A 22,818-nucleotide genomic window follows, 5' to 3' on the forward strand; every position below is an offset into this window, starting at 1 on the left:
TTTTTTTAAAAAAAAAATATTTGTCGTTATGGTTATTTATGAAAGAAATTTGCATTTTTTATGTCTGATTTTAGAATTAATTTATAGAGATTATTTTATTGTATGTTCGAGTTCAACCCTATATTTTTAAAAAAAATCCTTGCAAACTTTTTGCAACGGTTTAAGATAATTAACCGTTGCAATTGCGACGCTTTCTGAATTATCATCGCAAGTCATTGATGTCTTTATCAATACGTTTTGTACACGTTGAAAAGATACTTTTAAATCGTCGCAAAATTTTGGCTATAAATACTGTATTGTAATGAGTACAAGTATTAATATATCAAGTTGGTATGCAGTGCAGCGTACTTATGAATTGATTAAATCTATATTATGTGTATTTTTTTTTCAGGGATTGTCTAACATATTATATTATCGTGATTAATTCGTTAATATTTGATGACATTAATATTATATATTAAAAAAAATATATTATATTATATATTTTGCGATGATATTTTTATAAACCTCGCATTTGCTGCATATTTCTCTCTCGTCGAGCTCACCTCTATCTGATCCAACTGTCGCCTTCAGTCATATATTTTTTAAACCGTTTGTAGATCTGGAAGCCTTTAGTCGAGAGCTTCATTAATTCCAATATAATTATATTACATTAATATAATTATATAAACAATATATAGTAGTAAATTAGTGCTATAATATATATATAATTATATAAACAATATATAGTAGTAAATTAGCGGTATAATATATGTTATATATATGTTATATATATATTTTTATATTTATTGACTGTCAACACTACCATATTTCATAAAATGAGAACACCACAAAAATGCAAAGTTAATTCTACTTCGACCGCATGATACATTTGTTTGCCTCTATTTATTTTTTAAAATCGATCTTAGTACACTAAATTATTTTTTTGAATCAAATTAAACTGATATTTTTATGTATTTCAGTTTGACACTAATATTGAGTATCATCGAAGACCTATTTTTTTTAAAAATATAACAATAACTTTTTATTAAAAAAAAATATTTCGATACGATTAGGATTAATATGACAAGATTTTAGTCTGATTTTGGTAGCTACGAGTAAACATTTGGTTAAAAACCTAACGAAAAAACTGTAAATTTGGTCATATATGTTTGCCACTTTGTGATTTTGGTCTTTTATGTTTTCATATTTTAGTTTTAGTCATCCATGTTTCGATTTTTGACAATTTCGATCTTTTTTATTCGAAAGTACTTACATGGCATTGTACACGTCAGCTCCACATCAGCACTGAATTGGTGTCACGTCAGCGTCACGTCAAAAAAAGAGACTAAAATTGCCAAAAAAATAAAGATAGCGAACTAAAACTAAAATTTGAAAATATAAGAATTGAAATCACAAAGTGACAAATATACAGAACTAAAAAAAATAATTTTCCCAAAACCTAACAGACCAAACTATGTTCCAAACCGATAAAAATCAGTTATTTTGGTCGAGAATCGAATTAACTCAACCGTTAATTTTTGTATTTCTAAAATCAATTTTTGATTTAAAAATGAAAAAAATAAATTAAATGTTACTTATTTTAAAAAGAATAATTGTAGTTTAGTTCAATTGTCCTATAAAATTTATAATAAATTAAATTTGTAATATTTATGTCCTAAGAAACTTTATGATAAAATTTAGGAAAAAATTGTTTTTTTAGTCATGTATGTTTGTCACTTTGCGATTTTGGTAATCTATATTTTCAAATTTCAGTTTTAGTCCGCTATATTTTTTTTGGCAATTTTAATCCTTTTTCTGATGTGGCGCTGATGTGAAACCAATACAATGCTGACGTATATAGTGCCACGTAATTTTTTTCGAATAAAAAGGATTGAAATTGCCAAAAATCGAAACATGCAGAACTAAAACTGAAATATAAAAACATAGAAGACCGAAATCGCAAAGTAACACCAAAATTATAGTTTTCTCTAAAATTTATCAATATCAAATTTTCCAAAAAACATTTTTGTCTATTCGTTTAACCGAATTGATAAAACTTGAACTAACGGATATTTCTGGAGATTAAAGACAACTTACGAACAAAGAAAAATCGTTTTTTTAAGATAATTCGAAATCGAACCAAAATTATACATACTGGCTTGATTTTGGTAACACGTCCAACGCGATTTGCCCACTCGAATTTTGAATACAATTGAACAATTTGGGTGTAAACAATAGTTTATCATATCTTATTGATCTAACAATAAGCAAATTAATTAAAATAAAAAAATTAACAAATTGATATAAATAATTATTTGACTAAGATAAGATTAACACGATATTTTGGTTTGTAATTCTCATATTTATTTAACAAATTAAAATAGTTGAAGTAATTGACGGAAAGACGTTTTTTTTTATTTTAAATATATATATAATTATATTTCATATTTAATAATTTTTACATTATTTTATTAATATATCTCTATTAACGACATAAAATTATACAATTATTTTTTAATAAATTCAATAGAAATAAAATAAAAAATTTGTATAAATTTTTTTTTTTTAATATTTTTTTCTTAATCTATTAAAAAAAAACAATTTGAAACGAAGGAAGTAGTTATTTATATTCACTACTGTTATAACTTGTATCATCGCATTGCATAAAACAAAATAAGAATCCTCCTTAAGTGGTTAAGGATTGTATCATAACAAAATAAAAATTGTATCTTCTCATCGTCCATGAGAATCTCAGGGACGATATATATTATGAATATATAAGTTCACCATTTACTACGAATTGAAAAATATCAAACGAACATATTTTACAGTCGAATTGGATTACTCGGCAAATTTCAACCTAATATTCAGAAATATATATATAAATAAGAAAGTAGATTTTTTTATATTATTACTGAATGCACCAAATTACAGAATCAAAAGAGGAAACATGCCCTCGAACATATTCCAAGGGATGAGACTTTCCTCATATACAATATTTATATATGTTTCCAAAGTGAAAACATTTGACTCAAAAACAGACCAAATTAGAAAAACCAAAACGAAATCAAATAACAATAAATAGTCAAATTCATTGGTGGGCTTTTTTACTTCTCCCCACCCATTCCCAAAGTGTTCTTAATCGCATCGGCGGTTCCCCCCGCCACCTCCTTCACCTTATTACCAGTCTGCTGCAAGATGTTGCCGCCCTTGTCCTTGCCGGACTCGGCCGTTTCCTTGCCGTACTCCGCCGCGCCGGAAGCGTGATCCCTGGTGGTATGAGCTGCATCGCTGCTCTTGTCCTTGGCGGCGTGTGTGGTGTCGCAAGTCTTGTCCTTGGCGGCTTGTCCGGCGCCGGTCACCTTATCCTTGGCGGCCTCCGACGTGTCCCAAGTCTTGTCCTTGGCGGTTTGGCCGGCGCCGGTAACCTTGTCCTTGGCGTACTCCGTCGTGTCACAAGTCTTGTCCATGGCGGCTTGGCCGGCGCCGGTCACCTTGTCCTTGCCGGCTACCGCCGTGTCCCACGCCTTGTCTCTGGCGGAGGTGAAGAAGTTTCCGGTGTTCTCTTTCGCTCCCTCCGCGTTGTCCTTCACCGCGTCGACTCCATGTCCAATCTTCTCCTGTAATGACAAATTTATATTTATAATCTCATTAAATATCACAATTCACAACACCAAATCCAATGAAATGATGATCCAAGAACAAGAAATGATCAAAATACCTGAGCTTGGCCCTTGGTTTCGCCGGCTTTGTAGTTGATATCGTCGTTGGATGCCATTTCCGATCGAGGGATTACTTCACAAACAGAAAACTATCAAAGATTCGAAGTGGGTATTTTGATTTTGAGAGTACAATGCAAGATTTTTGAATGATATTCATAATAGTGGAAAATGGTTTATATAGAGTTGGGAGGAAGGGAGGAAGATGCCAAGTGTCTGATTTTCACGACGCGTGTAAAGGCCACGTGCCCATGCAGCATTACGGCTCCTTAAATTAAAATATTTACCCAAATTTTATTTTATGAAATTTTTATATGTTCATTATTTTTGTGCGAAGGCCTATAGGGCCACGTATGTACGATTCTCTAGTTTTAATTTTTTATATTTTATTTTTACATTGATTCGTGTGGTTAAATATTAAATATCATATTTTGCTGCTGGAAATTATAAACTACATTGGAAATTGGAATGGTAACAAGATTTGTTTGAATATTTGTCTAAATGCTTTTGAATTTATCGCCTTCTTGCTATATAACTTTCATCAATCTTTCTACCACTAAGCGTTGGATACATATTTGATCGAGCTCTAATTAATTAAAATTCAAATGATTTTCACATTGGTTACAAACTAGAAAATGATTCATATTTATTTATAGTAAACTCGCGTAACACTTGAATTAGCAATTTTCTTCAAACGAAGACGAAGGTGAGGTCTGAGTAATTTGGAACATGACAAGAACAACTATATATTCATGTTTGATGGAAATCGTAACTAAAAGGACATACATGCCACATTCATATTGTTTATGCACAAATTATACATTTTACATTAAAACACTAAATATAAAACCGTAGCTTAATGCGCCAAAGGTACTAAAAGGGCTATTTGAGAAAAAAACAATCATATTAAAGTGGGTTTTGTACGTATATATATACTTTAATAAAAAGTTAGGACAATATGATGCATTAAATGATGAAACTGCTAGAAATTGAATATATATTTAAAATATAAATAACTACTGGTAGCTTCTAGTCTCAAAAAAGAAAAGAAAAAAATAAACTACTGGTAACTTCGAAATGTAGATTAATGTGATAAAATAATAAAAATAATAATAATTTATATAAAGTGATCGAGAAAAGAAAAAAAAAATCAACTACTGGTGACTTCGAAATACAGATTAATGTAATAAAATAATAAAGTAATAAAAACATAATATAAAAGTGATCGGGAGAAGAAAAGAGTGGTCTAGAAAGTCTCCTTCCTATTATTAGGACAGCTCATTCTATAGCCCTCCAAAATTAAATTTGTTAGTATGCAGTATGCACAAAGGGTTGCATCACAGGTTTAGGAGATGTATTCGTTTTAAATTTTTAATAATTTTTGTGGAGTTTAAAAGTATTCGATCTAGATTTTTATATATTTTATAAAACTTTAGTGATATTCAAAATGAGTTTTAAGAAATCATGTGCTATTTAAACTTGACTTTTAAAAACTATATAAAAGTTTAGTTTTTAGAGGTATTCAAAATGTCAATAGATTTTTAAAAACTTCATATCTATTAAGTACAATAATTAAAGCATAAGGTACAATAATAAAAAGTCAATAATTATTTTTGGAAAAATTGCTTTTTAAGTCCGGTATGTTTGTCACTTTGCGATTTTGGTTTTTATATTTTCAGATTTCAGTTTTAGTCCGTTTATCTTTATTTTTTTTTGCAATTTTAGTCCTTTTTCTGATGTGACGCTGATGTGTCATCAATGCAATGCTGATGTGGAGCTGACGTGTATAGTGTCACGTAAGCATTTTCGAATAAAAATGACTGAAATTACCAAAAATCGAAACATGCAGGAGTACTAAAACTGAAATATGAAAACATAAAGGACCAAAATCGCAAAGTGACAAACATAAAGGATCAAAATTACAATTTTTCCTAAAAATAATATATATACAAACATATTTTTCTATTTCTAAAATAAAATAAATTTTTTTATCATTCATAATTTTTCAAAATTTAATTACAAAACCTCATGAGATTTAAAATCATATTTATTAAATAATTTAAATAAATATTATAATATAGGACAAAAAATTATAATATTTTATTGATGATAAATTAAAATAACAATAATTATTTTTTATGATTATAATAATTCATTATTATTTTAATATTTTTTTAAATATTTAGCTTAATTTTTATTATAACTCAAAAATTTTCGACAGTGATTTTATTCACCTTTATATATATATATATATATATATATATATATATATATATATATTAAGATGTATATGATTCATATATATTAACTTAATATATTAACGAAGTTTTAAAAATTTATTAACACGAATGTGTGAGTGCGTGTTTGTGTATATATATATATTATATAAATAAGAATACTATATAAAATTAAATATATTCAAATTTTATAGAATTATGTTAATTTCTTAATTACAATAAATTTAATACTAATCGATTTTTGTGAATTAAATTGATAAGTAAAAATTATTACATTGATAGATAATTTTTTTTAAAGAAACATAATTATTTTAATTTTAAAAAAATATAAATCGAAGTTATTGACACGCGATTAATAATTCTAAGAAATAAATCAAAATCAAAATCATATATTACAAAATTCATAGGGTTCTAGAAAAAGTTTACAAATGTTAATAAAAGTCATGAAAATCAAATATGTCAAAATTTATCTGAAAATCTTTAAAAGTCTGTAAGATTTTATAAAAGTCGATAAAAATCCATCAACTCCACAAAAATCTATCATTTAAAAAAACAATAAATCTCTACAAAATACACCCTATTTGTCTGTTGTACACGTTGAAATTATTTCAGAACCAAGTAGATCTATCTTTGTGGCATTGCATATTGTGTCAAAGTGGCACAAATTAAAAACTTGCCACAACTAATTTCCGCATTTATAGAGAAAAAATCGAGACTGAATACGTAATGTAACATTTGTTTACAATAATATATACGTGCTTTGTTTCAAAATTACATGAAATATAATATTTGTTCAACTTTTTTTTTTCCTTTTTTCTCCTTTTTAAGTACAAGTCATACGGAATTGCAATTTGTCCAATTTTTTTTTGGCATACGAGACAAATGGATAGTGATGTGAGGCCCAAATGTTATTTTTCTACTAAACACACAGTATTTGAATTCGACTTGGTATATGATATGGTTGAATAAACAAACCATAAACACCATCATCGTCATATTAGCAATTTGTACACCATATAGAGACGTAAAACTCCCCGTGTAGCATAGAAGGTTCTCTTTTACCGCCAACTGTCGACCGGGAATGGATGTTCCGGTCACTCCTAGGCGCGATACCGGGATTTCTTTGAACATCTTGATAAATGAAAGTGGGCGATACACCCATAAAGATTATCCATTGGTTCACTTCATAACAGAAAACATATGATATACACAAATATAAGCTGGAGCAACATATAAACCTGCTTTCAGGGGAAGACAAAAAGTACAAAAATCTGCATGATTTTGGCGTAAAACAAGGAACAGCGGAAAAAAGGAGGTGTCAATTGAAGCAAAAAAGGGGCAAAGCATAATACATAGTCATAATAAAGTCCAGTGTGGAGCTACGATCCTCTTCTGCTACGGCTGCCAGCGTTGTTTTTGACAAGGGTCGTGTCCACGGGGTACAGGTCTTTGTGCGCAGACGAGGCAACACCGTGAGATGGAGAACGAGGCAGGGTTGAATTTGATTTGCTTCCAGCCGAAAGCTCAGACTCCAAGATCTTGGCCTCTTCACCCAGCAGTTTCAGCTGCTTGAGCAAAAAAATTTATAGAAAATAAAATCTAGGGACACTTGAAAATTTTCATTCATAAAGGCAGTTGTCTGATCATCTCATACTAAATCTGCATATGGCACAGTAATTCAGCAGACATGTTACCTGAATTTCATTCTCTCTCAAGCGATCTTGGAGAGCACTCATGGCAGGACTCAAGCTGCAGATTTTGCGAAACAAGACGATTGTTAGTAAGACACCAAGCTATCATTGCTAAGGGAAAAGACAGGCCGTTTAATTTCATACCAATATTCAATCATTTTGCAAATGGAAGCTTGATAAGTCGATGTGTGATGAATGAAAGAAAGGGGGTGAACTTTACCATCCCTACAGAGATGCATTGAAATTATATGGTAAAAAACGGCAATACAAAATGCTGAGTTAAGAGAAGAAACAGCAACACATCAATATCACCTCCTGTTTTGCATCAACGATTGGTTATACGCACTTCTCTCCTCTTCATATAGCACTCGTTGAAGATTTGTAAATGATGACAGAGGGGAATCAAGATCAAGAAGGGCCGAAGAAGGCAAAACAAGAAGAGGGATTTCCTTTCTGACAAATTCTGCACCACTGCCCGAAAACATAAGATCAACAAAAATCAACAAAATATAGACTTAGGCCACTAGATAAAATTCACTGAACTGTCGTAATACAACAAATTCAAATCAGGCCGCCCCTTGCCTTGAAAGGTGGTTGAGAGATGTCATCCTCAAAACATTATACTTTCGGATTCGGTTTACATTGAAAATATAATGACTTGGGACATACTCACATTACCTCATCTCCAAACTTGACAGATGCATCGCTTCTTGCATACCTTCTGACATATCCATTGGATCTAAATCATGGATTGCATCATTTAAACTGTTGACATGGGAATTATTTCCCGTTCTGGAATCATTCAATAAGAGTCCTCCCTAGAGCCAATCAAAACGTATCAGCAGTCAACTCGAGCCAATTGATTCTAAGAATATCGGTTTAATAGCCCTTAAACCGAACATATAAATTTTGAACATACAAACTCATCAAGAAGTCACAAAGTAGAAGACGAGTGGAAAAAAAAACAACCAATCCGTGATGATTTAGCTTTACCTTAAAGGTTGTCGCAGTTGCTCTTGAATCACCAGTGTCTTGTTCTAAATTTTCTCCTTTGGCAGAGCCAAATTTAACCGTTGTGTCTGAGGAACTTAAAGATGATTCAACATCTATGACCGAACTTTTAAGCACATGGGAGACTGAAACAGGTCTCAACACGTGATTCTGTTTTCCATCTAAAGACTGAAATGCAGTTACTTGAATTCTTCCAACCTATAATAAATATTTGAGTTAAACATTGAACGGAAAATTTAGCAGAGTTACTTTCTCATGGACCATCTGATTCACCCAAACCTTTTGGGCATCTTCACTGAAACAAGAAAATATCAACCCCACAAATCCAGAATCCAATAGTTGATACATAGCTTGAGTCCGAACATCTACAAAGTTGAGATTCATTAACTTAATAAACAATGCTCGGAAACAAATGACAAAATAAATTATCTCCATTATGACTAAAACTTGAAAATCACACTATTTTCCAGCATAAATTAGCAATTTGTCAACATACTGGCAATGGTAAACCCACGTGAAGATCATTGTGGAATTACTATTGCTTTTCGGATATAATCACTCCATCCACTCGATGAAAATCACTAAATGAAAAACCAAAAACATTACAACAGAACCATTTATAATTTTGTACCAAATTAAAACTCACCAACATGAGAAGGGAGTACTGTGATATGAGGATGGGAATGATACCAACCAATCACTCTGGTCGTAGTGCCTGTCGCTATAGTCATTCTGTGCTATGGAGTTAATTTACAAAGTAATTTATAATCACAAAATGTAATGTGTAAGCTGATAGGCGCTAAGAGCCACAACCAAAAAAATCGCCTATAAGTGGCACAGTAAAGGCTATAACAATCTGTTTGTTAGATGAAATCAACATCCTGCTTTAGTAAATCTAACAGAACTTAAAAAACCAGCTAGAGAAAACAAAGGTCCAGACATTTCTTATAAATGTGAAATAGAAACGGGCCAATGTTGACTTACATGCCATTTGAAAGGTATATTTTCTTTTAAAAAAATTATACACGCAGATGTCATTTAAGAAAACAGCTGCAATAACTACGAGTTTTTCCCTCTGGAATAATTCTGGGAACATAGGAAACTCCATTGCTTGTGACATTGAAAGATTCAACAAATAAAGGAAACTCAAAGTTCTTTGTAATACCACCCATTGAGATTCATGCGATCAGTGATATTAAAATTGAAGAAAGGATATTTCAGCTTGAGCTGATGCAGCAGTCAGCTGCTCCGGATTAGTCTCTACTCTGTCTTTCTGCCGATCAGAACGGGGCTGTGGCAGAGCTCCCCATATATATGCCGTTACATTACCATTCCTTGAATGCTGAACAGAAACAAGAAGTAAAAATGTTCAAAAAAAAAAAAAGCAAGAAGCACATAAAATTCTATGGTGCTTGCAAAAACATAAATAAATAATAACTGGAATTGCATTTAGACTTCAACTAAGTAAATTTTACAGAGAAAGGGTCGACACCATGAGTCAGCAGATGCAGTTACAACCATTACAAACATCCAGTCACAGACATATAGATGGTAAAAAGAAGAAATTTTCCTTGTCTGGTAATATAATTCAGAGCATCGCGGGGGACAAATTGGCAGTATTTCAAACCAAAACAAAGTGTAATAACCCCTGTTTTGAAACAGAATTTGCATCGAAGGGTAGACTTATGCAGAGCTCAGAAGTATATAAAAAAGCAACTCCTGATTGCCTTCAAATTCTATGCTATGAACACATATACAACCACATGGCAAATAAATCTATCATCTTTCTAAAAATCAAATCCCAAATTCACTCAATGACTCTACTTCAATCATCAAAAACACCGAAAGAAAAAGCTGTGAAACAAGAATTAGGGAACCCAGCAGTAAAGCACCAAAAAAATACAATCTTTACCTATAACATCAATTTGGTATACAGCTAAAAGCAAAAAACCCACCAAAAAAATTGTGAAAAAACAAACAAACCTTGATGTCACCAAGAAGAAGGCCCATGATCTCCTCGGTCTCGGTTGACAATGCATGGGTCAGACACGTCAACCACACTTCCTCCGACATCTTCACCCTCGTTAGAGACATCCCTCTCTGTATGTATCTGCCTGAAAGCTTAATTCATAAGAAGAATCTAGGGTTTTCTTCCTTGGAAACCAGAAATGCTGGAATGAAAATGGCTTCACGATCTGATTCTACTTCCAGCACGAGATGCGAAACAAGGAATCGGGATTGAATTGGAGCTCGAACAACTGCACCAGCTAAAGTACAGTGGATGGAAGGGTTGAAATTTTGATATTCCAATTCCACTGCTGTGTTGTAACTTGTAAGCATTTTCCCCTTTTCTTTTTTTATTTTTTATTATTTTATTTTCATTTTTACGTTTTGTTCATCATACAATATACAAGAAAATTTCTTAGACTCAGAGTTATTTATGCTAAAAAATAATATATATATATATATATATATATATATATAATAAAAGAAGAGGAATAAATCAAAATATAACGAGGGATTAAAAAAACAGAAGAAATGACACTAACAAAAGAACAATTATATTTTAACATATATTTTTGAAAAAAGGGTTTAAGAAAATATTAATATAATAAAATCTTTTTTGAGGAGTTAAAATTTGACCAAAACCTATTAACAGAAATACTCGACGTGAAATGCAAATTCCTCCGCCAAACTTGTGAAAATAAATATATACTTCTTGGTGCAATTTCTTCCATATGCGTGATTTTTTTCGTTTCTTATTTCTTTCTTACCAATCTCTTGTCTTGCCATGTTGGGCATGATGTTCTTCTCGTTGCGTAATCGAAACGTAAAATTTGAATATAATTTAAAATATTTGAGTTTTTTCGTTTCCATTAATTATATACTAGATTTTGGTAAATCGAGAAACGAAAATTTGTTTAAGTAGCCGTCGCCATTTGCTGTCAAAATTTAGGTAATATTGTTTTTTATGTTTATTTATTTGTTATTTTGCGATTTCGATCATTTATGTTTTGTAGATTACATTTTTAGTCGAATTTTTTTTTTTTAATTTTAATCATTTTTTCGAAGTGAAGCTAACATATACAGTATCACATAACCATTTTCGAAAAAAAAAATGACTAAATTTCTAAAATCGAAACATGATAGGCTAAAACTGAAATATAAAAATATAAAATACCAAAATTACAACACTAAAAAATATCGACCAAAATTGTAATTTCCCCTAAATTTTACACACTTTTTCAAGCTCTCATGCTGCGGAACTGCCCAATGTTTAAATTCTTGTTCGGTCTCACTTTTCATCACATTAGCGTAGAGAGCTTCTCAAATCCACTCCCAAATATTTGGCGATGGAACCATCGATTTCACTCTAAAAACTTCATTTTGAGCTAATCCCATTTTCTTGATTTTGTATACATGTACGACACGATGAATTAATTTGGTCGCAAACCTCGATCAAGATTTCATCGCCAACATTTTTCTGCCGATCAATCTAATTCCGAGCTTCATCATTTCGGGAAACCAAGATTTTGTGTCGCTATGAGAACTCAAAACCCATGTTCAAAACTCACCGTCCCTTTCAAACCACATTCTTGCTGGCAGTACCAAAATGGTAGGTGCTGTCATGGTGAAAAATGTCATTTTGCTCGTGCAATAAGAGGAATTCGTAACCCTACTTCCTCTGGACTCGACCCTGATCGTAATGGTTGCCATTCAGATAACAGAAATTGTAATGTTGGTAAAATAAAAAAATGCCGTTGGTTTTCAAATAGGAAGATCTGCCCGTATGGTGATAAATGTCAATTTTTTCATGGATGTGATGGTGTTGAACGCAAGAGCTTGAATACTGTTGAATATCATGAAAGGGGAATCTTTCAAAAGATGAAGCTCTGTAACACGTGGGAGAAATTTGGCAACTGCCCTTATGGGGTGAAATGTATCTTTGCTCATGGAAATGCAGGTGGTTTTCCGTTTGTTCTTTGCTTGAATTCATCGCATTTGTGCATCTTGTTCTAAATTCTTGACTGGATTAGTTATTTGATCTTGATCTCTTATGCATGTTTTAAATAGTGTTGTGAAAGATAAGTTGAGGTTGAAGCTTACACAGAGGAAGTTGTGGTGAAAGATCTTATCATGTTGGATGGGGTTGTTCAAAATTCTTGATGAACTGAGATCACATATGGCCCTAAAACTATGAGAATCCTATATATTTATATACACTTTATTACGATTAGACAGCTATTTGAAACTTTATGACATACACACACACTTCTTTGGCTATATTTGGTGTTACATCTTCTATGTAGATTGAAAGTTTGCATATTCTGCTAGTTAAAGGTATTTCTTGTAACCATAACTGAACTTTCTTCCCATTTGTTGTTGCTGGCTTGGATGGACAGAACTTAAGAAGATCAGTTCCCATGCAGTCCCTATACATGGCTATACTTCATCTAGGTTGAAACTTCGGACTTCACAACCCAAAGATGAAGCAACAATATCTGAAATAACACTTGAGACTGCTCGCAAGGTGCAATCTGAAGGCGAGACGCCTTTTATGAAGTGGAATATTGAAAAGATAAGTCGTGTTTACGCTGATTGGATGGATAGTACGAACAGTCTGCTTGTCCTTTGAGCAAAGTTGGGAGCTAAATTCAAGTTTCTGCATACCTTTTGATATTTTGTTTCATCTTTTGTAAAGAATGAAAAACACTTCATGAGACTTTTATGCTCGTGAATGATTGAGTCAAACTTGGTATGTTACTCTTGTGAAAAGTCTAGTTTGTGTCGAGGCACTTGAGAATGAAATTCAATGGTTGTGTTGAAGCATTTTTGGAGATTCAGAATCTTGTGAATTAGTTCAGAATTGAATTCAAGTGCATCCTCAAATCAGAAGGAGAGCCTTTGTCTCAGTCTATAACAATCACTTCTCTCAAGGAAGAAGTTACCAGCTCAAGTTTCTCACCATCTCACAATTATGTCAATGAATGTTCCTGTTTCAGAATTAGCATCAAAATATTGGAATAGTAGTCTTCCAAGAAACATCAAAATGATACTCCAAAAACAGCAAACAATTTGCTCTAATTCCGAAACTAAAGAATGGACACAAGAGTAATGAAAAACAGAAAAATAATCGGTTGATCTAGAAGACTAGAACTAAACTCATTATTTGTACTTTACTTTAGAACCAGTTCTCAGAAGTTCAGCAATCTTCTGGGATTTGCAGCTTCTGATAAGTTCTCTCACATCCCTTCTTATAGAACGGAAAGCGATAACCATAACAAAAATCATAATTGGACATATGCAACAAGCTCCCGCAGAACATATTAGCATCGCATTTTTTCCCACAAAAATTCCCTTACATATACCCCAGAAGACAAGAATTGAACCAAAGAAACTCATTCTTCCACTTCTGATCAGACCTAAAACAGCTCCGACTACACAAAGGTGGCTTCCTGCAGTGACCTGACATGAATCAAACACCAATAATGGATTTAAACATGCTATGAGCCATGAAAGAAAAACGAAAGATAGCTGGAATTAGTAATATATACATAATCTCAAGTTTTTAGCTTTGTAGTAAATCTCTTCCTCCACCTATGATATCAAGAAATGCATGAAGCACACCTCCAACTGTTCGAGATTGATAGTTGTAGCAGCTTCATTCACTTGTCGACTTCAGAGAATATAGTAGCTGATCATTGGCCATTGCTAGGAATCGTGAACCCTTCTATAGTGATTAGTGAGTCCATTTGGCAAAAAATATTAATTTAAATTGCTGTAAAAAGTCCATCGCATTTTTCATAAACATATCCCACAACCCTTGAAATGATGATAATGATTTAACATGATTTATTCGAATATTTCAAGAGTAGATCAAATGATGGTAAATTGATCAAATGTTGAACCGTCACATTTCATCACATGAAAAAAAATATACGATTCTTTTTATATCCATTGGATCATCCTTGGAATAGTACAACTCAAACTAACCTTAATACTGCCTCTTAAATCCATAATCATAAAAAACATGTTGTATTTCACCTAAAAAAAGTTCAATTCCATCTTCCAATATGCATATTCACACTATAGGTTACAATAAACTACAACCATGATTTAGTTAATCATGAATCACAATTCATATGGATGTTACTAAAAAAGACATTATGAATCATTCACTAAATATCATTGTACAATGTAATTGCTGTAAATATCATTGTACATTTAGCATTATTCTACTTCACCGTATCAAATATGTACATTGACAAAAAATTCTATATTATTATTATTATTATGGACAAATAAAAAATTGTATTTTCATTTTAATGAATACGCCAAATTCGCCAATATATTCTTTTTGATATTATAATCGAATTTTAGTTAAGAATTTATTTTATCATAGTCAAACCCCTTCACTCATGTGAACGATAGAAAGATTAAGCTATATACATGTCAAAAAAAGTAGTATTAGTAGAAGAAGAAAGATTACACTACCGAGTACCAACTGCGTTTTTTTAATTTACCATTCTTGTCAAAATTAGACCAAGTCGTTTTACATCACGAATCATTTAATTCAACACAAAAAACCCACTAAAATTTTTGTGGTCAACGTAGATCCCAAGTCCCAACAACTGTTTTTCAGGGATCAAACAACCTTGAATCCGGTACTTCAGCTTTAACACTGAAGCTAGTGGAATTTACCTCAAGATGGAGGATGACAAAAGGAAGTCTTTCTTGGAAGTGTAGTAAGGTAATAAAACTGGAAATCATCGGATAATCTATGCTGTTTATGGAATATTTTGTGGTTTTTCGGGTTCAAGATGTTTCATATGATGTTGGCTTGAGTTTATTGGCTCAGAATGTTGTTGTTCATGTCTGGCTTTCAGAGATTGAGTTTCTTGATTCCCCAATGGCAATTTAATGATTTATGTGCAAAGGGTATTCATAAAGATTGAAAATTGGGTGTTGTGGAGCATTTAATAAGAGTTCGAAGTTCGTGGATTTGATTGAGTCAAGTTTGAGCTTCAAATCATAAATGGTTTTTCAGGCCTGATTTTAACGTTGCATATTGTTTCTTGGAGAGCTTGAATCACTATAAAGCTCTGTTTTTTGATGATTCGGTCAGGGGTGAAGTTCTTAATGAATCGGTAGTTCTTTCTCTACCAATCCAAATGGTTATAAGTCATAACATGATTTTGAATCAGAAAGACAGTTGATTTGGTGGGACTGGTAGGTTTGGTATAAAATGGATGCTCTGCAAGTTATTTCCTCGGTGACTCAGATTGTCTCGAGCATGGTGTCAGCAATTGGGGCGATGGAGCAGGCTTCAAGGGATCTTGATGAAGCTCCTAAGAGGGTTCGAGGTCTAGAGGAGTTTGTATACGAGCTTGAGACTTTGGCACGCCGTGTTAAGCAAAAGCATTCCCACAAGCTTCACAGTCCGCAATTAGACCGACAAATCCAAAGTTTGAATAGCCTCATCGATCGTCTGCATCCAAATATAGTGAAAGCTAGAAGAGCCGTGTCTAGAAGCAAAGCTAAAAATTTTACGAAAATAATTTGGAACTCTATGATAGGGGATCCACTTGGGAAGATATTGACCTCAATGAGGCATGACTTGAATTGGTGGCTTGAATCTCAGATATTGACTGAGAATGTTGAAAATGTGATAGAAAATACGGCAAGAAACATTCCTATCAGATTAAAAGTATGCTCAGATCATGGCTACCCGATTTCCAATAAATGTGATTATATTAGAGGTTTACTTGAGCAAGATGGCCCTCGTCGTGTTGTTCTAGTTGTTGGGCTATCTGGTATTGGGAAATCATGTTTAGCTCGTCAAGTAGCTTCGGATCTCCCTTCACAATTTGTGGATGGAGCAGTTGAACTTGGATTTGGGCAATATTGCAGTAGGGTCTCTTGTTATGGTGATAAAGATGAATATCAGAGGCGATTGACAAGAAAGCTTTGTAAATTTCTGGTGCAGATTGGTTTTTGGAAGAAAATGAAAGATGAAGATTGTAGAGATCTCGAGTATGTTAGTTGCTTGCTTCAAGAAGCATTGTATGGGAAGCGAATCTTGATACTTCTAGACGATGTGTGGGAACAAGATATCGTTGAACGCTTTGCTAAGTTGTATGATAATGATTGTAGGTACATGGTTACCACTAGGAATGAATCTGTGTATGAGATAGCAGAAGCTGAAAGGATAGAGTTAGGAAAAAATGATATTCGAGAAATAAGCAAGAGCATTCTCCTTTACCATAGTCTCCTTCGAGTGGATGAGCTACCGGTATGTCCTTTATTGCTATTTATGCTCGTTTATTGACATTCGATTTTAACCAACATAGTTCATATTTTTGAACTTTTTTCTCCTATACATAGGAAGCGGCCGAGAGGTTGCTTGAACGATGTGGTCACCATCCTTTGACAGTTGCTGTAATGGGTAAGGCTCTCAGAAAAGAAACAAGATCAGAGAAATGGGAAAAGGCCATTTCAAATCTATCCACATATGCAGAATGTGCTCCCGGCCCGATATCATATGCGAATGAGAAAGAAGCTGAGAACACGGTTACCATTTTCGGTTCATTAGAATTTAGTTTAAATGCAATGCCTATAGACTCCAAAAAACTCTTTGTTGCTTTAGCTTCGCTTTCTTGGGCAGAGCCGATCCCAGAAATTTGTCTAGAAGCAATTTGGTCGGTTCTTGGTCCGGATATTTTATTCTCTCTCACAGTTTGTAAGCTCGTTGAAAGCTCGTTGCTGATTAAACTCGATGCAGATTCCTCGTACCAAATACACGACATGGTTTCGCTTTACCTTGATAGCAAGACAAATGATTCGGTTAAGATGTTACTGACTGATTCAGGATCAGACAAAACTGCGTTTGTCAGTCCATGGCTTTTTATTTTTGGTAAGGAGACAGTTAAAATAGTTGCTGAGCAGATGATTGAGCATTCTCTTGGTCTATTCAACGAAAAACGAGCGGTGATAACCTTAGAAGCAATTACTCAAGCCCTTGAAGTGAGCATGTCCATTTCTGAATTTGAAGCTAGCAGAGTAAGCTTCTGCAAGATATTGGGACCCAAGATTTCAATATTGATATCCTCCGGATCACAGGATCTTGTTGCAGCATCTGCATTCGCGATCACGAACGTTTTTACCAAGATTGATTATTTTGATTATTTCCCATCCCTTGAAAATACAGAAACAGTACATATATGTGCAGATATTTTGGAAACCTGCGAAGATCCTCTGATTCAAACCAGTATTTTAACTGTCCTAGCGAATCTTGCCGAGTTTGGAACCCAAAGGATTGCCGATGAAATTCTCCAAAGAATTCCCATGAGTCAATTGGTAATTCTGCTCTCTCCCCTTTCGGAGGAGTGGCACGAAAGTGTTTTTACGACTTTAATGTCTTTAACCAGATCTGGGAAATCGAAAGCTGTGGAGAAAATGTTCTCTTTCGGGATAGACAAGAGCCTCATCAAACTACTCGAAACCGGATCAGATGTCGCTCAGAACAATGCCATTGTCTTGTTAAAAGCATTTTACGAGCTTGGAGGTCCTGGCAGTAGTTCACTTCGGGCCGGCACCTTAAATTTACTCCCTTGGCAAGCAAGGCTTCGGCTAGAAAAGTTTGTGTTATCTGACCAAACTTCAGTGCCCTCACCAAAGCCACAGACTTTTGAAGATCTGATTCAAAATCTGTTTAGCAGTGAAAGCAAGCTGATTTTAGAAGCCATGCAAGATCTTGTACCGATAATCGAAAAGGTCGAAGATACAAAAACAAGGGATATGATCATTCGCAGCCCCCTTATCAAAAGACTTTCAGAACTCCTCCAATATGGACCAATCACACAAAAAGATCAAATCAAGTCTGAATCTGCTTTCCTTCTGATGAAGCTCGCTTGCTCCGGGGGTGAGCCCTTTATCAAGAAGTTTCTTGAGCACGATATCATCATCGAGCTCGTGAAAACGATGCAGTGCACGGTCATCGAATTACAAGATTCAGCATACACCACTCTACATAACATGCTTTTCAGCTCTGGTGGAGGATTAGTCCTGAACCAAATCCTCCAAGCAAGTGTTCTAGAGAGATTGGTTCATTCAATGGAGAGCAAATCACCTAAAACCCGAGAAGTAAGCGTGCATTGCATTCTTGATATAGTTGAAGTGGGAAACAAGACATGCATGGAACGGATGTTTGGTTTGCAAATCGTCGAAAAGCTAGTAAAGATCGAGAAGGGCGCTGGAGGGAGCGGCGAGTACGTGGTTGGACTTCTGAAGGGAATAAGCAAGTGCAAGAATCTTACTCCGACGGAACGAAAGGTTATGAAACAGCAAGTCGTTCGGAAGGCGAGGGGAGCTCTAAAGAATCACAAGCTACAAGTTCAAATCTTGGCAGCTGTGGATGCCTTCATGTCTGAGGGATCTAAAGGCGCTAGTAGCAGTGGGAATAGGAAGAAAACATAATATTTTGTAGTCATTAAGAGTGTGCATATATATTGAGTTGGTTTTGAGTCGAAAACCGTGTTATGTTTGAGCTCGACTCAATTCGTAATCTTGCCGAAGCTCTAGCTCGATCGAGTGTTCAGTTCATGTTATTCTTGATAAATGAATCAGCTGACTGATTGAGTTGCTCGAGCTCGAAGAACTTTTATGCTTGTTAACAAAAAAAATCTAAAGAATTTTTGGGAATTTAAATCGTGAAAGTATGTTTTAATCGCTATACGATGTATCAAAGTAATACTCCTCACACTTCGATTTGGGTGTTGAATGTGTGTTAGTGTGTATACACAATACAAGAATTAGTAATTGTTATATCCAAATAACTAATAATTTAGTTTTAAGATTCTTAAACAATACGACAAGAATCTTGAATTAATTGATTAGGTAATTGCATCTTCGTGCTTTGAAATTTAGATTGATATTGGATGTTACGTACAATTAACGAACATTCAATAATCCAAACTTTTATATATATACTTATTATTTTAGCATAAAACATGTTAAATACGAATGATTAATCATAACATGAGGAAGTCCAATCGGTTGATTAGCTAAATATTAAAAAATCACATTCCTTTTCTTTGGATTTACTTCAATTAGCACTATCTTCAAATCCTTATCTCATAAGCACCAAAATATGTCCATATCATCCATACATACCCAATAATTTTTTTTAAAATATATAATCCATTAGCTAGTGATAGTTTTTATAGTGCTATATGATGCATGATATTGTAGCATATATGATATATTATATAATAATAGATCTCTTGTAAGATGCATGGTTTAACAGAATTATTTAAATGAGATGCGATTGATCGATCAAAATCATATTTATAATAAAAATTAATATTTTTGGCATAAAAATAAATAACTTTTATTAGTCGGATCAAATAAGAGATCCTTATTACATAATTGATCATCTAACTTGTTCTATAAGAGTGTTGTTGATTCCATAAATAAGCTAGAGGGAGGGGGGAAAAAACTCATTATATAACTTTCAAACGTCCGAAAGAGAATACATAAGTTAATGAACTTTGCTTATAAGTGGCACTTGAATTGACCACAACTTGCAATAAAGTAAACATTTCTCTATTGACTATGTCTTCATAAGATGCTATTGTTTTTTGTTCGAAAAAGAAGAAGATGCTATTGTTTTTATGTGTTAGATTAAATTTAATTAATTGAGTGCACGATTAATATTGTTCTTGAAATTGTAAAATTAAAATAACAAAAAAAAAAATATTGACATGAGAGAGGTCTTTATTCAAATGTTGAGTATCAAATTAAAAAAAGCCTTTGACTAAAGAATAAAGTATGCAAGGAAAAATTCAAAATATAGTAACGACGAATATGTGACTTTAATTAATTCGATTATTTTTATTTTATTTTAATTTTAAACATATATATACACACTATATTGTTAAACTTAAAACCCTTGTTATTCAATGTTAATTCATTTTGATTTGATTCATTTATTATTTAAGAAAAAATTTCTATTATCATAAATTTATCACAACACAATTTTATATAAAAAAAAAAACATAAATCATATGAAAATTTGAAACTTTTTTGTATTTTTTTTATTTGCGTGCGCACGCATCACTTGTGGAAGATATTAGTTCATATTAAATGTTGTATATACATTATACCTATACATATATACACACAAATAAAAGCATCATATATAATACAAAAACATCATAATTGTTTATAATTAATCATCATAAGAAAAAATCAAATCCTAATAAATTTATAAAACCCCCAACGCATGCATTTCCAATAATCATTCACAATAACAAATCTCTCCAAAAACCTCAAAGATAGAAAACCAACACAAGATTAATCAAATCCCCAAGAACAAAGAATTCAAGAAAATATATCCCCACCAAAAAACATCGCTTAAAAATCAAGATTAATATTTTGATGGCAGGTTTGCAGAGATCCGCAGTATCATTCAGGAGACAAGGATCATCGGGATTGGTATGGAACGATAAGCTGAATCAGCTCATTAATCAACAAAATCAAGATGCAGCCGGCGCAGGATCAAGGATCGAAAGGAGCCCATCCACCGGAGAAGAAAAGGGTTTCCGCTCCGGAAAGGTGACTACGGCGGCTGAGCCGCCGTCTCCTAAGGTTTCTGCATGTGGGTTCTGCGCCGCAGCTTTCGGAAAACATGAGAAGAACCGCCATCCACGGCCGCCGAGGTCCGGTAAGCGCGCCATGTGAGTTTTAGATATTGTGTATTCATGTTAGATTGTAAAATATATATATGAATCCAACAAACATATGCAAGATCAGAACGTAAAGTAATTTTTTTTTTTTTTTTACCCTTTTTTTTTCTTCAAATCAATGGGATGATCGTATGTTGAATGATGCTCTGTTAGTATAATTTTTTTGACTCTGTCAATGGTGATCTTTAGGTTTGTACGTAGGAACAAAGGGATATTTATTTTTCCATTAATATATATATATAAAATTTCAATCATATGGGCAATTGCATGAACAACAACTGATGTGACAATCTTTCATTAGATGTACAACACGTAGTTGCACATGGTGGTTGTCCATGTGATCAAATATATATATATATATATATATATAATATTGATCATCTGCACACCAGTGTGCAGGGATTTTGTGTGCACCGCATGATGTTCGCGCGAACATCTGCAAACATTTGATTTTTGTTTTCAGATGTTCGCGTCTCAGATGTTCACGCGAACATCACGCGGTGCACACAAAATTCCTGCACACTGGTGTGCAGGGGATCATTACTCTATATATATATATATATATATATTATATACATGTATTAATTATTATAAAACACAAAGTCTCTTGTGAAACGGGTTCATGATAAATTTTACGAAATGACTCTATTGATTGAGTCACTAATAATAATATATTTCTTTTGATGTCGTTTCACAAGAGACATATATATTCATTATAAAAATAGTTGCTTATCTTAATATATATAGGAAAAATAATTTTTTTGGTCCAGTAACTTTATTCCCTTTGGGTTTTGATCCATGAACTTTTTGAAATTTGGTTTTGGTACATTATTTTTAATTTTCAGTGATTTTGGTCCAAATGCATATGTGTCAGCTAGACATTAGCTCACGTCAGCATTTTTCGGTCAATTTCTAGTTGACACGTATGCATTTGGACCAAAATCACTGAAAATTAAAATTTAATGTACCAAAACCAAATTTCAAAAAAGTTAATGAACCAAAACTCAAAAAAAAATAAAATTACCGGACCAAAAAAAGTATTTTCCCATATATATATAGGATCGTTTTGTTCTTCCCATTTTACTCATTTAATTCACAGCTTCTTCAGGTTAGATATCAAACGATCGAGTATAGTATCATCGATTTTTTGGGAAGAAATTTTTAGTCATTATTACGTGCATTTATGATTTGATAAAATTACAAAATTAAGGGATTAATTATATATATTGAAAATAATATTATCGATCATTTCTCTTATATAAATTATTATCATTATCTTACACACAATACATGTACATACTTGACTGATATGTACGGAATTTTCACATTCAGAAGTTTGTAAATTAACTTTAATCTTAAAAGCGTGTCAATTCTATCAACTTTTTATTTCAAAAGAGAAAAAAAGAAACGATAATTGTTGGATATGTCTGGT

General features: G+C 32.9%; 3 protein-coding genes and 1 long non-coding RNA gene across 5 annotated transcripts; 2 read left to right on the plus strand and 2 right to left on the minus strand.

The window, feature by feature from the left end:
* Positions 1–2,864: 2,864 nt before the first annotated feature.
* Positions 2,865–14,255, minus strand: LOC140866944 (uncharacterized). Its single transcript, XM_073272005.1, has 3 exons — positions 14,244–14,255; positions 3,704–3,793; positions 2,865–3,602 (listed from the first exon to the last, which is right to left on the minus strand). Exons 2-3 carry the CDS (start codon positions 3,758–3,760, stop codon positions 3,090–3,092), a joined length of 570 nt encoding a protein of 189 aa, XP_073128106.1. The 5' UTR covers positions 3,761–3,793; positions 14,244–14,255; the 3' UTR covers positions 2,865–3,089.
* Positions 7,075–10,976, minus strand: LOC140864624 (uncharacterized). 2 transcript variants are annotated; one of them, XM_073268910.1, is made up of 10 exons: positions 10,624–10,976; positions 9,856–9,982; positions 9,287–9,373; positions 8,890–9,005; positions 8,623–8,808; positions 8,308–8,447; positions 7,942–8,100; positions 7,774–7,854; positions 7,633–7,687; positions 7,075–7,503 (listed from the first exon to the last, which is right to left on the minus strand). In XM_073268910.1, the coding sequence occupies exons 1-10, from the start codon at positions 10,732–10,734 to the stop codon at positions 7,318–7,320; spliced, it is 1,248 nt and encodes a 415-aa protein (XP_073125011.1). In that variant the 5' UTR covers positions 10,735–10,976; the 3' UTR covers positions 7,075–7,317. The 2 variants fall into 2 exon arrangements, with proteins under 2 accessions (XP_073125011.1, XP_073125010.1); XM_073268909.1 differs by having other exon boundaries at positions 8,623–8,838; positions 8,920–9,005; positions 10,624–10,975.
* On the plus strand, positions 11,973–13,517 carry LOC140867642 (uncharacterized). Its single transcript, XR_012145215.1, has 2 exons — positions 11,973–12,604; positions 13,044–13,517. It is a non-coding gene; the product is annotated as an uncharacterized lncRNA (long non-coding RNA).
* Positions 14,256–15,140: 885 nt separating the features above from the next.
* LOC140861693 (uncharacterized) lies at positions 15,141–19,330 on the plus strand. The gene is made up of 2 exons (XM_073264709.1): positions 15,141–16,933; positions 17,026–19,330. Exons 1-2 carry the CDS (start codon positions 15,887–15,889, stop codon positions 19,114–19,116), a joined length of 3,138 nt encoding a protein of 1,045 aa, XP_073120810.1. The 5' UTR covers positions 15,141–15,886; the 3' UTR covers positions 19,117–19,330.
* The last annotated feature ends 3,488 nt before the right edge of the window (positions 19,331–22,818 follow it).

Source organism: Henckelia pumila, chromosome 4 (assembly GCF_033568475.1).
Source record: "Henckelia pumila isolate YLH828 chromosome 4, ASM3356847v2, whole genome shotgun sequence".
Lineage (NCBI taxonomy): Eukaryota > Viridiplantae > Streptophyta > Magnoliopsida > Lamiales > Gesneriaceae > Henckelia > Henckelia pumila.

Bases quoted from the DNA above. Each gene is read 5' to 3' on its own strand.
- LOC140866944 (XM_073272005.1), bottom strand. From the start codon at position 3,760: ATGGCATCCAACGACGATATCAACTACAAAGCCGGCGAAACCAAGGGC. The intron at 3,603-3,703 runs GTATTTTGATCA...TTGTCATTACAG, and splicing joins AAACCAAGGGCCAAGCTCAG to GAGAAGATTGGACATGGAGT.
- LOC140864624 (XM_073268910.1), bottom strand. From the start codon at position 10,734: ATGTCTCTAACGAGGGTGAAGATGTCGGAGGAAGTGTGGTTGACGTGT. The intron at 7,688-7,773 runs GTATGAAATTAA...CAAAATCTGCAG, and splicing joins TGCAAAATGATTGAATATTG to CTTGAGTCCTGCCATGAGTG. The intron at 7,504-7,632 runs GTAACATGTCTG...TTGCTCAAGCAG, and splicing joins TGAGAGAGAATGAAATTCAG to CTGAAACTGCTGGGTGAAGA.
- LOC140861693 (XM_073264709.1), top strand. From the start codon at position 15,887: ATGGATGCTCTGCAAGTTATTTCCTCGGTGACTCAGATTGTCTCGAGC. The intron at 16,934-17,025 runs GTATGTCCTTTA...TCCTATACATAG, and splicing joins TTCGAGTGGATGAGCTACCG to GAAGCGGCCGAGAGGTTGCT.